General features: G+C 46.2%; 5 protein-coding genes across 5 annotated transcripts, besides 2 other annotated features; 1 reads left to right on the forward strand and 4 right to left on the reverse strand.

The window, feature by feature from the left end:
- Positions 1-1395: 1395 nt before the first annotated feature.
- TSTA_114100 (HLH DNA binding domain protein, putative) lies at positions 1396-2907 on the forward strand. Its single transcript, XM_002481543.1, has 2 exons — positions 1396-1957; positions 2009-2907. Exons 1-2 carry the CDS (start codon positions 1628-1630, stop codon positions 2633-2635), a joined length of 957 nt encoding a protein of 318 aa, XP_002481588.1. The 5' UTR covers positions 1396-1627; the 3' UTR covers positions 2636-2907.
- Positions 2458-2500: a microsatellite.
- Positions 2908-3079: 172 nt separating the features above from the next.
- On the reverse strand, positions 3080-5239 carry TSTA_114110 (response regulator, putative; the record flags this gene model as incomplete). The annotated part of the gene is made up of 3 exons (XM_002481544.1): positions 3080-3887; positions 3943-4586; positions 4639-5239. The coding sequence occupies 3 exons, from the start codon at positions 5237-5239 to the stop codon at positions 3519-3521; spliced, it is 1614 nt and encodes a 537-aa protein (XP_002481589.1). The 3' UTR covers positions 3080-3518.
- Positions 5240-6490: 1251 nt separating this feature from the next.
- Positions 6491-7756, reverse strand: TSTA_114120 (PQ loop repeat protein; the record flags this gene model as incomplete). Its single annotated transcript, XM_002481545.1, has 8 exons — positions 6491-6755; positions 6807-6855; positions 6908-6964; positions 7026-7155; positions 7212-7302; positions 7357-7442; positions 7504-7538; positions 7603-7756. The coding sequence occupies 8 exons, from the start codon at positions 7754-7756 to the stop codon at positions 6491-6493; spliced, it is 867 nt and encodes a 288-aa protein (XP_002481590.1).
- Positions 7757-8327: 571 nt separating this feature from the next.
- Positions 8328-10326, reverse strand: TSTA_114130 (high osmolarity signaling protein Sho1, putative). Its single transcript, XM_002481546.1, has 4 exons — positions 9712-10326; positions 9484-9639; positions 9296-9418; positions 8328-9250 (listed from the first exon to the last, which is right to left on the reverse strand). The coding sequence occupies exons 1-4, from the start codon at positions 9778-9780 to the stop codon at positions 8753-8755; spliced, it is 846 nt and encodes a 281-aa protein (XP_002481591.1). The 5' UTR covers positions 9781-10326; the 3' UTR covers positions 8328-8752.
- An 812-nt stretch (positions 10327-11138) lies between these two features.
- Positions 11139-11160: a sequence feature (AT_rich).
- A 699-nt stretch (positions 11161-11859) lies between these two features.
- Positions 11860-12602, reverse strand: TSTA_114140 (nuclear distribution protein RO10, putative; the record flags this gene model as incomplete). The annotated part of the gene is made up of 2 exons (XM_002481547.1): positions 12323-12602; positions 11860-12272 (listed from the first exon to the last, which is right to left on the reverse strand). Exons 1-2 carry the CDS (start codon positions 12552-12554, stop codon positions 11860-11862), a joined length of 645 nt encoding a protein of 214 aa, XP_002481592.1. The 5' UTR covers positions 12555-12602.
- Positions 12603-12614: the final 12 nt, after the last annotated feature.

Raw genomic sequence — 12614 nt, forward strand, 5'->3', positions numbered from 1 at the left:
TTAAACTCGCAATCAAAACCGGAACAGAATATGACACGTCCTGGCTAAACATACCGGCCATTTTCGTATTCGAAAACTAATCGGAGAATTTCTGACGTGTATGCGATATGCAATACGCAATATGGTATGGTAACTACGAAGTCTATCTCGGGCGATAGATCCTTGCATACGGGATCTTCGATCTGGTTAAGAAATTAAGAATATCGGGACCGACCGAAAGCCAGAAATAATACTACGTACATAAAGTGACGACATAGATATTTCGGCTTTCGGTGGTGGTTCGGCGCCGCGTGTTGTTGTTTTCTTTTTTTCCTTTTTGGGCTGGCTATGGCAGGTCGGGGCCGAAGCCCTAATTTCTTTCTGATTCACGTGGCTTTGTTCATGTTTACTCCAGTTTCACTAGTCTAGGGCAACGGTTTAGGGCAAATGGATCTCGGGTATACCTGCAATTCTGCGGGTAGTGTTGCCGTCATCGATCTCTCTCTTTTAGCAGATGTTATACTCTGTATCCTGGACTGTATAGACAGACAGCCGCGAGTGGTGGATTAGCACTGAGACGAGCCTAAGGCGATAATGTGATAATGCAGTGAGTCACTTCTCGTGTCAGACGAAGCCATGAATCGACGTTCCTGTCGATGCGATGAGTGAGGGCTTGGGCTTCAGTCAAGCCGAGCCGAGAGAAGGCCGCAGCCTTCTTTTTCGGCGCCGAAGCATCCGGCGCATCGCCGAATGCTCGACTCCGTGATCTTTCTGTATCCTCTCTTCTTGTCTCTGGGCCTCTTTTCTGCTGGACAGCTGGATATCGCTTGGCTTGTAGCTGAGCTATCAAGTGCTCTATGGTCCTGTTCGACGCGCTGGTGTCTTGTACATCATCACTTCCGAAAACATACATGAAGCTGTGCAGAAAGACTATGGTTCGCTCGGTAAGCGCCGCCACTTCTGACAGCTACTAGCTCGACCCACTGGCTAGACATCTAGATGCTAAATGCCTTCAGCAAAACATATCCAAAACCGGCCGTGTGCGTGCAGCTTCGGAATTGTATCACCCATGCATTCTCTGCAGCCGTGATAGGATGCTGACAGCGCGGATGAGTGATCTAGCCCCCTATATCAAGTTATTGAAGAAAAGCACCCCGCTCAAGCCCTTTTCTATGACTTCAATGGCTAAAACAGTGGATCACATCCCAAACATCCAGGCTCTGCTGTACCACTTGACCCTGCCCGCCGTTCTCCGATCTGAATTAAAGGTTTATCCAGCCGCGGACTTTCATCTAACCGTTGCGGCGCCGGGCACGGCTTTTTTTTTTTTTTTTCTGATACGGCTATTATTGCCGTGATCGATCACTTGCTTTATATAAGATATTTAGATGAGCCCCGATACCTGCCTACCATCTCGACTTCTCACTTCACATCACAGCCACAGCTAAACACCACCTCCTCCTTAGCTTCACACCCGACTTGACTGTCTAGTATTGGCTCTTTGAGTACTTGTTGCATTGACTCAGAGCATACTCACTCGACTCGGGTATCCTACATCAAACACTCTTACCGCTCGAGCCTGTTTATGGTCAACGACAACGTTCAGTCAGCTTCTTCCTAGGTTCTACTCTTCACACGGCCTGCCAACATGGCCACCTTCCAGCCCACATTCGAATCCTCACTTGACTTCACAAAGCCGATGGAGTTCCCTGCAGATATGAGTGACCACGTCGATCCATCCAATCTGATGTCGTCCTACCGGCCCTCAGACGCCGAATGGCTAACCAAGGATCCCTTCGAGATCTTGCCGTGGGACTCATTCGGTGTTGATCAGACCTTCAACCCTTTCACGGAAGACGCTGGTCTTGTTGAACTCGAGCCTCGCTCTTATGCTACTAGCAATCACGGCTCTCCGGCGGGGTATGGAGGTTACACGATCAAGACTGAGGATGCCCTGTCAGATGCATCTCCTCTTTCAGTATGTGCTTCCTCTCCACTTTGCCAATTGCACGCATACTAACCTACCCAGGACCCCGAGAGCGAGATGTGGTCCCCGTCACATAGCAACGACAACAAAAGCGGGAGCGTATCCCCCGTCGAGACTATTGGTGTCACCAATAAACCCACAACCAATACCATCATCCCCCTGCGAAAGGACTCCAATGCTTCCACGTCATCAACATCAACCTGCTCGCCATCCTCTCCACTCGCCTCGCCCAAATCATCATCCTCTTCAAAATCCTCGAATAATAAATCAAGCCGGTCGGTCCTCTCACATGACAACGACGCAGCAGCAGTCATGAAGCGGAAAAAGGCAGCACACAACGCCATTGAGAAACGATACCGGACAAACATGAACGCGAAATTTCTTGCTCTGGGAAACGCTATCCCCCGCTCCGGCGTTTTTACCGGTACACAATTAGCCTCGAACAAGGGGCCGAGAAAGCATTCCCTCTGCCAACCAACTCGAGACGGAAGACGACATCAAGAACAGCAGCAGCAACAGCAACAACAACAACAAAATAAATCCGAGATTCTCACAAACGCATTATCATATATCCATGAACTGCAGGATGAGAACTCAAGATTAAAAAGTGAATTACTCGTTCTGAAGGAAAATCTATTACCAAGAGGGAATATGATGTGGCGGCGATAGACCAGATTTCCCCCCCCTCCCCTTCGAAAAATGTGTTATTTTTTGATATCCACTCCTCCCATTACAACAACATCCCCGATATTTAATACGACCCATTTTTCGTTTCAGGCAGGACCAAGGAGTTTTTGGAGCCGGGTGCTTCGATTTTTTTTATTTTTTAACGATATGTACATATATATATACCTGAAGTCTCACTTCCACCTTATACTATAACTACAATGTGCTGGAATCACTTTCTACTCTCGACATTGATAATGAATATCATTCTTACCATTATCTCCTTTTTCGTAGGACAGTAGATAGTAAAGTTGGGGGGGGGGGGGGGGGAGGGTAAATCGGTACTATGTGTCGTCTCAAATCTTTTTGATGTTCTACACAGATCTCCATCAAATCGGAAAAATGACCTATTTAGGAAGCACAATTTAAGAACTGGATAGATGAGGTATATGAAAACCCCTATATTCCCATCGTATATTTGGAAAAAGAGTAGTTATATAAACAATATAAAGGAACAAACTGATACACTTGAGTCGTATACGTATGCGCATCTTTGCAGGACCCCTTTCCAGTCGAGAGAGATAGCAAGGCTGAAACGATTAGAAGAGATAGTCGATGTAAATGTACAATGTCGAATAACCTTCGTAATGAGATTGAAGCAAGAACAGTACGAGAATGGGTATCTGAGATAAATTCATCACAAAACATAGAGTATGACGAGTTAGGGAAAAAAAAAAGGCATGTTAAAAGGAGAAAAAAAAAGTTATTGATGCATAAATGCAATAGACAAATGCAAATGCAATGTAATGCAAATCATCTCGTCACGCTATCGAAACAACTTTCGGATTCGCTCAATCGGTGTAGCAAATCTCCGACTCAGTGATTGTCACACCCCATTTGTGGATGATTTCGATGGTTCTGCTGCTTTTAGTTCTTGGGCTAGTCCTTGAGGCATGGGAACTTCAATATCTTCGTCCTTGCTGCTGCTGCTTCCCGAGGCATCTGGTTCAATGACTGAGACTTTTGCGCTCTCTTTTTTGGTGGAGTCGCTGGCTGAGACTTTGACGGCGTGAATTGCAGCGTTATTTCGCAGACGTGATGGAGAATTCGTCGACGCTGGTTTTTCCGATGTAGCGCCAATACCTCGTGGTGAATCTTCGTATCCTCTCCATTTCCGCCAGCCTTCGAAATCAATCAAAGCTTGCATGCAGCCCCATTCGGTTACTTTTTGTTCCAACCACGGGAATCCAATGGGCTATCCAAAACAGATTAGACATCATAATGAATATCGGATTGAACGGACAAAATACCTTGGTCAAAAAGTCATTGCAGCCAGCCGCTAGAGCCTCATGCCTGTCGCTTTGCAAACTGCTGGCTGTCAATGCCACTATAATCACCGGACTCTTGAACAACGACAAATCCTGCAAGGTGTCTTCCTCTTTCAACGGGCAGTCAGCCGGTATAGAAGACGAAGGCGTAGCACTCGACCGGCCAGAAGCCGTCTTGGAGAAAACACCGATCCCATTCAACCGTTCTAACCGCCGTATTTCTTTCGTCGCATCCAGTCCATTCATTACAGGAAGCTGAATATCCATCAAAACCAAATGGAACCCTCCTTGCCGCCACTTCTTAACTGCCACTTCACCATTTGGAGCGCACTGCCATCGGACACTGAGACGTTTCATGAAAGCCTCGAGTAGTTTCTGGTTAATGACATTGTCCTCGACAATAAGCACATTGATTGGTGGGACTGTGCCCTCGATCAACCCCCCAAAAGCCCCTGGATTCGGGGAAGATAGCTTCTTTGCTCTACGTGCCGGACGGGGAGAAGCCGTCCTGGTTACTGTGTTAAGCGCAGGGTGTGTTGGTGAATCTGAAGGAACAGCTGGCGCTGGTGGCGTAGGCAAAGACGGTTGTGAGGAAGCTGCTTGTCCGTTGACGGCAAGATTTGTATCTAAGAGAAATCAGAAAAGAGTGTTTATAAAACGTGAATCTTCCTTTTATACCTTTGGACACCAGCGCAGTTGGCGAAGCGGTCGTGTGTCGGGCGAATGGAGGCCTTCGCGAGTGTCGATTGGGACGGCTTCCTGGTGACGGAAGAGGAGGAACTTTACCTGTTGTAAGGACAGACATGGCAGGAGTTTGATGAGCTGCACCCGCACTGCTATTACTAGAGCTTGCTGGATGACCTGGGGGTGTCCCCACATTGATTGGGACTGGCATAAGCGGAAAGTATTCGCTATGTTCACCCGGCTCTGCATGGTAGTAGAACGACTGGCGAGGCGACGGTTTGATTGGTGTCCGGCGAGTAGGCGCTTCAATAACAAGAGCTTCCTCAACAGTTTGTCCTCCGGGATAATACTGATCAATCAAAGCAAACAAGGACTCTTCCGGGCTCAGAAATCGATCCGGTGCAGCTGCTCGGTTCGCAGTCGCGCGAGGTAATATCCGCACCATCAAATCCGGTGAGTCAAATGTCCTTCCAAGCGAATTCGAATATTTGCGCAAGACATGATCTCGTAGCTCGTCAACGACACTGTCTTCCGGCATCGATACTAGAGTGGCAGACGCATCGGGTCGTTTGACCCAAATTCGCCGGTGCACCATCTCGATGATGCCGGATGAGATGGCACCCGAATGAAGGAGCTATGCGACGGCCACACTTGTATCTGAGAACTCAATGTGCCAGCCCTGCTCGTGAAATTGTGGTAAGATTGTCTTCGGAGGTACCAATGTAGCGAAAACCTGATTAGAGCACTAGCCTAGACGTGACAATGGACGGTCCTCGTGGTCTTCATCCGACTGCGGCTTGATAGGATAAGATCGATGATGCTTTGCTTGTTGGAGTCTCGAGTATCTAAAAATTAAACATTAAAGACCTCAAATTAAATGCAAACTCTTGAGAGGTAACAACGGGAAGCTTGGCAGCTTGCAGGATGAGTCGGCTATGTGACCGCGGTGGTGGTGAAATTAGCAGTGGAGGTGGTGGCGGCGGATAAGAGATTGAATCATTGGACTGGCTGCGATGTGTCGGGGGTAGGAGATACGGCTGTTAAAAAGCACAAAATAGCCCTGGGAAGTGGTTCGCCAGGGAGGACCGCTCGCGTCGTCGTTGTTGTTGTTGATGAAGATGAAGCTGTGAAGATAAATTAATTTCTAGAGCAATCCATGCCCAGTGCTGAGTCATGTGATTGGGCTGCTTCCCACCTTGCCAGCATTTCATCCGGCTAGAGACGCCTCTTAATTTACTCGACTCCATCGTGGCCAACAATCTACAATTATTTCTTCCACTAGATCTATATTACGAACGCAACGACACCTATCGACTTCATTTATACACGTTGCGATATCCACTGTTTTGCTTCTTCAGATTACAAGATGCCCCCGGATCTCGCCGGTATAGCTAGCCTCTCTTGACCCAGCTCTGGCTAGCCAGTACCTACCGAATACGATCCGCAACTTGAGAGAGTGAAAGCTGATGCTTAAAGAGTGATCTAGAGAAGTGTGCCCGATATTACTAGGGTCTGCCCTGTTATGATGATCCACTACGGCTCCACGCTTGACGTTCCGGCTCAAGCCTCAGGGCTCAAGGTATGTTCTGGGATTATCAACTGGATCCTGCAGGCTACGATAGCAAATACCAATGTATTGAAAGTTGACTGCTATCAAGTTTAGGTAAGTGATTGTATATCCATGCCAATTTCCAGATTAATCGGCTCTATGATGAATGTATGCCGGTCTACCAAGTTGATAATGCAGAAACAACCAAGACAAACGCCCTAACCAACCATATCATGCAAATGCAAATGCAGCCGTATCTCTTATCATAACGGCAAACCCATATAAACAATGCAGAACTCAACCCTGACCGCGCTCAAGATCTTTATCTTCTGTTGATGCCGAAACACCTGCTTCGGTTTGCTCACCTGCAACCACGCCTTGGTCCACCGGTGTCTGGGTCACAGATGAATTGCTCTTTTCGTTGTCATCAACTGGATCGCCATCCTTCTCGGCTAATAGATCATCGACAGTCTTCCCGCTTTCTTTGGCTTCTCGGAGAAGTTTGCGATGACGGAAACGCCATATCACATGGCTCAAAAATATAAATACTTCGGCGAGGAAGCTATGTCATGATAAGTCAGATGAAAGTTAAAGGTCGAGGATGGGAACTTACACGACAATGTAAAGGATTCCACCGAGAATATCAAATGTGCCTTGTGCCGCTAGGTAACGTCAGTATCCATTCCGAAACATTCCGCCAGAAATGTAAGGTACCAAGTGCAAAAAGCGAAAAGAGAGCTCCTAAGCTATCTATACTCAAGAAGACCCAGTCTGTAAAACAAAAGCCCGATCAGCATTCAGACAACCAAGCTCCGCCGGTGATTTGACTTACTAACTCCCACCACTCGTCCTCTCCGTTTCCAAACTTCCGAGTAAAGTGGAACAAAGCCCGAGGCCAGCATGATGGCAGCTATAACGCCGAAAATCAAGTCCGGCCATGTTATACCCTTTCGATATGGAATCTATCAGAACGTGTTAGCATTAATCTTTGCATACCCGAAAGAGAAGAGAAGCGTACCCGCAATGTAAGAATAAGCAAAGCCTCAATGCCACCAGCCAAAATACAAGAGCCGATGACAAGAAGTGATACCTTGAGTTGCGAGTATCCACTAAAACACGATTAGCAAACAGTCCCGAAAAGCCCCATTTGTTGGGGCACTGACTCATGATAGTGTAGGATCTGTCCCCAGCTAACGAAGCCGAAGAAGCCAAATATCTGAGGCTGAATCTGAAGTGGAATATTGACATTCTATCAAGTCCACCCAGTTAGATCATCTCCACCTATTGCTGTGTAGTTGGTATAAGCATACCTGAACAATCATATAAACCCCAAACGGCACCGAACCTAGAGAGTTTCTAATATGAGTAGCTGTTATCAAAGCAGAAAACAGCATGAAAGGACAACGTACAAAGAGCCCACAACAGCATCATACTCGCCGGCAATCCATCGGTCTTCTTATATCTCCAATTATGCCATATCTGAGGTACTAGCTGAATGCACCAGAACACCGTACCGATTGTTCCTAGCACATTTGCCGCCACGGGGATATCTTGGCCACTCATGATTCAACAGATTCCAAAGCATAAAATGACGATTGAATTGGAAGATTGTAAATTCAAAAACGACAGAGAAGATAAGCTAGAGAAGAAAGAGAACCACATGATCTTATTATTATATAAGTAAACTGGATAAAGAGGGTCCAGCCCATTCCAACCTAAAATTTTATACACGAATCAATCGAACCCTAAACCGGACAATGCAATGACCTGAAAGATGGACCCGATCTTGTGGAGATTCTGTTCTAGAAGAGACTTTAGTACCCCATAAGTCTTGAAGCAATCACAGACCAAGCATATATTAACATAACATAACAGAGATACCAAAACCGAGAGAAGTCACGAAGGGAAAAGAACTCGATATGGAAGGTCGGATGCAGAGGAAAGAAAAAAATGATGGACGTTCGATGTCAATATCTGCAATAAAGTTCCGTGATTGGCTAGATTATCCACCTTCGCTAGTCCTGATTCGGTCAATAGCTAGAGAAAAGTCGGAGATTCGGAGTCTAGTGGCCAATCAGAAATACGAACGAAAAGGCTTCTAAGACTATATATAAAGTAGAAGATAACGATATATCCGCTGCAATTGATCAAATATGAAATTGACCATATATTCTACACTGACACTGAACCATTCAATTTTGTCAGAAATCCACAGCCTCCTAATTGAACATCCCGGTTGATAAACAAAGAAATGAAAACGAAACTAAGGACGGAAAAAAACCCAATACTATGGTCATGAGAAGGTAATAATCAAATCCCATCGCAACATGACATGACGTGTTAATCGCAGTCGAAGAGGAAAAGACAAAGACCGAACAAATCAGTCATAATAAAAAAAAAAAGGAAAACCGCAGGATGATCCTGTCACAAGGGTATCAAAGTAAACTAGGTGTATGACGCCGAAGCGGAAATCGCATTAATGAGCACACGTTCATTGGAGAGTATTCTTTTTTGTGTTATCTTTTTGCTGCTTTAGTCCTTCCTTTGCAGAGAAGGATTCTAAAGCAAGATGAGATAATTCGACGGAGCAATGCCCGTCTCTCCGTTTGCTCGCCTTGCTTGCCACCATCGGCCACTGACATCAGATACTTCAAGTTCCTCACCCTTGGTGAAACTGATTTCGTTGGCATCGTCGGGATTCGCATCGTATGAGTAGATGGCCTTCGCCTTGTAGGGATATTCCGTTGGTTGACTGACTTCATTCGAAGGCTCCACGTTGGCAGGGGGGAAGTTGGTGGCAGTTGTATTGCGCTTGTCCGATCCCGGCGGGCCGCCTGGGTAACCGGACATGGGCGACGAAGTTTCGAAACCATTGAGTTGAGCAGAGGTGTACATCTGAGGAGGCTGGCTAACAGTAGTAGCGGGACGAGCGCCGAATGCATTGGAGGCCGGGCGACTGTTGTGGTATGCATTGCCTACTTTGTTCAATGCGAGTGAGTCAATTGCCTGGCGGTGGCTTGACTCTGGCGTAGAACCAAAGTAGAATATCCAAATGATCTATCTTGTTAGCAACGCCTACAAAAAAGGTCATGTCGTACTTACATTGATCATAGACAACAAGATGAAACCAGCGGCAGCAGCCTGTTTCGATGATTGCGGTTGGTAAACCAAAGAGTTCACAGCCAAGGTAGTGAATGCAAGACCAGCAGATAGATATCCAACGACCTGAAAATAGTCAGCATTTATAGATATATATATATATACACTTCGCATTCATGGTCACAGCATACCGCATTGCTATAGATCAGGGTAGTATCAGAACCCACAACGACAATTATACCGGCAATGACACAGATCATATAGGCGACCGCCCACCAGGCATAGTTGGGGAAATCTGTCTGAACATCTGCAATGATTGAGCCAATGAAGGAGATAATCCATGCGATCTAAGAAGGCTGTCAGTAATCGTTATGATATGAAGATGCTGATGCGAACGCGAAAGTCGATTTCTCACGTACAATTGATATCGAAATGGTGGATAGTGCGAAAGGATCGCCTAGGATATTACTAGGGTCGAATCGTGGCATTGCCGCGATATGTTGATGTAAGAGAGAGTAGTTCTAGGGTGATTGCGGCGATAAATCTACCGCAGCATCAAGTAAGTCTGAGTCGGCGCAGTCGCAGGACGATATATCAACGGATCTCTTCAAAGTGAAATGTTGATTCTATTACACGGAAATCCCACAAGGCGACGGATATGTGCGGCAAGGAAATGTATCGAGGTAACACCGTCGGAACCAGATGCAATATCCAGGAAAGATCAACCACAACGATATCGATCGAACCGATTTGGAGACAATCGTAGGCGATGCGTAGATACGAGAAGTTGCTTTAATCGAATGGTTGGATGTACAGACAGTCAGCCCTGCCGCAGTAAGAATTCCGAGGCCAGATCAGCACCAGGCTGTTCAAGGGGCGAGAAAAGTAAACAGAAGAAAAGAAAATAAGTTAGTAGTTTATAGATCACGGAAACAGATAGTCGAGAAAGGAGACAAGAATGAGGGAACGAGTGAATGAAAGGAATTGCCTGCGGCGGGCAGGAGGAGTGAGTTGTTGGTGTTGGTTGTGTGGATGTTCAAGAAGATGGGAAAGATGAGGAAGGGGAGGACGTGCATTCTAATTAGAGTGGGGACCCGGTTTGTAAGACGGGCTGTGTATTCAATACGTGGCAAGCGGTAATTAACGAAGCAGGGAGTTCAGCCCTAAGCTGCGAATAGGATGGCTGGCTGGTATTGCTCTGTATTTGTCGTTTAATTTACCTTTCATACCCATCCGTATCCTCCGTAATTCGTTCTCAGGACCTACTCGTTTAATTAGATCAAGGAGCTGGGTCACAATGAAGTGTTGTCCGTCGATATCAACATGGCCGGAGTCCGATTACAGAATGATATATCACTGGTAATGACTGCAAACAATAAAGAGGGGAATAGGAATGACGTCCACACGGGGCAACTGCATGCACCTGGGAACTGTTTCACGTTGCTTGAATTCTCAAACGCAGCCAAAACTGGGAAGCTCCTGATGCTGGGATATCTGGCATGAACTCGTCGACATCTGACGGCAATGCTCATGCTTATCTTTATATACTGACGATAGGATGGCAGTACCTCTTGAGAACCGATGATTCTGTCCCGTGTCAGTCGAGTAAGGTAAAAAATACATACACGATTGATTAAAATAGCCAGGATCCACTAACATGAAACAGCCAATCAGACGCTGTTATTGATCAGGAACGGGCTAGGCCCTCCGATCCCACGAACGGTGGGCTCTTGCCATTGGTTGTTTTCAATACGCGAAATTACAATCAATACATCTTACATACATATCGATTTTGTTTCCCTTGCCGAGTGATAAGAATAATGCAAGGCACGAAATACGACAAATCATATATATATATATATATAAAAGTTACGCATTTTCATATATAAGAATGAATATATCTCGTTGGTATTCTGGCGCTTGTTGATCCACTGTGCGACGTCAACATTCTACATCAGACGAACTACCCCTACAAAGCATCAGGCAGCGGCTAATGAGTCAATCAACAGTCTTAATGACAGCGCTGCGTCCAATCATTTGTATGGAGAATATGCTTGATGAGGAACATAGAATGTAATACAGCTAGTCTGAATAACCCCAAGCCCGTTGCTATTGGCCTGACGTAGGAATGTAGAATTGACTGGTATGCCAACCTCAAATGATCGCACCAGTGACGTACTGGATGATATTCCCTCTTCGCTGTCCAGCGTCCGCCGATGCCGTATGACGAATCGAGATGCATGTCTCCTTGGCGATCATATTATGCTTCTTCAAGTAACGCGACGGCTATGTATAGAATTTTAGATTGGCATTTCACCTGTCCATGAAGCATTATCCTTCTGAATGACTTCGAGATCAGCTTGGCTGTTACCCAGCGTCTCGTATCGCTCAAATATCCTGTAACATATATCAGTGGCTTCATTGTCCGCCTGAGATCTAACGATAAGACTTACCAACGATATACAAGTCTAGAGCATCAATCATTCCTGGGCTTCAGATATTCTCGAGTCGATTATCCAAAAAGCCATAGCCCATACGTATTCTGAAAACTTCAACCAGCCACTTCTTTATATCTCCCTTTCTCTTCGATCATGTATAACCTCACGCCTCTTGACTTCCCGCTCAATATCTTCCAATCGCGACTCCCATTCCGCCCAACACTCACTATTCCTAAGAACCCCTAATTCATACCATCGCTGCAATAACCGTGCACTGCGCTTCCGCAACTCGGATATCTCGATAGCTTGTTGTTCCTGAATACTCAAAAGCTTCTGGAGACGTGGTTGAAGTTCAATCAGCGCGGTTGAAGCTTGTGCGTCCGGAATGGGTAGGTCTTTGAGAGATGAAAGTCGCGATGCAGTTTCGGGGAATGCGGTGGCATAGGATAGAACGATGGAAGCGAGGTTTTGTGTACTTAGATCAGCGGGGATAGTATCTTCGTGCGTAGAGGCGCCTGGAAACAAATCGGGGAATCGAGAGTCTGCGCACGATTAGCAAACAACAAATCTCTTGAGGTAAGATTAAGCTTACACAGCTGCAACACATCTCGCACTGCTGGATTTGATTTGCTCAAAGAATTGAGCGTTCTCTCCAAACTAGTCAAGCGACGCGCGACGGTATCTTCTAATGTGTCCGGTTTAGGTGCCGTAGATGATTTTCCGGTCCATTGTGTGTCGCCAGTCAGGAGATATTCTAGCCTGCGGAGCCGGCCCTCGAGAAGTTCAATTGTAGCTGATGCTACAGCCTCGGTTTCTAGGGACATTTTGCTGGATGTAAGCTGGAATGTAGAAGCTTGTAAGATGGGTTTCGTATGTTGTGAATG

This window comes from Talaromyces stipitatus, genomic scaffold, assembly GCF_000003125.1.
Source record: "Talaromyces stipitatus ATCC 10500 scf_1105507295555 genomic scaffold, whole genome shotgun sequence".
Classification (NCBI taxonomy): domain Eukaryota; kingdom Fungi; phylum Ascomycota; class Eurotiomycetes; order Eurotiales; family Trichocomaceae; genus Talaromyces; species Talaromyces stipitatus.

Coding starts and splice junctions, on each gene's coding strand:
- TSTA_114100 (XM_002481543.1), top strand. CDS start 1,628: ATGGCCACCTTCCAGCCCACATTCGAATCCTCACTTGACTTCACAAAG. Junction 1,958..2,008: donor CAGATGCATCTCCTCTTTCA/GTATGTGCTTCC, acceptor TAACCTACCCAG/GACCCCGAGAGCGAGATGTG.
- TSTA_114130 (XM_002481546.1), bottom strand. CDS start 9,780: ATGCCACGATTCGACCCTAGTAATATCCTAGGCGATCCTTTCGCACTA. Junction 9,640..9,711: donor CCACCATTTCGATATCAATT/GTACGTGAGAAA, acceptor CAGCCTTCTTAG/ATCGCATGGATTATCTCCTT. Junction 9,419..9,483: donor CCCTGATCTATAGCAATGCG/GTATGCTGTGAC, acceptor GACTATTTTCAG/GTCGTTGGATATCTATCTGC.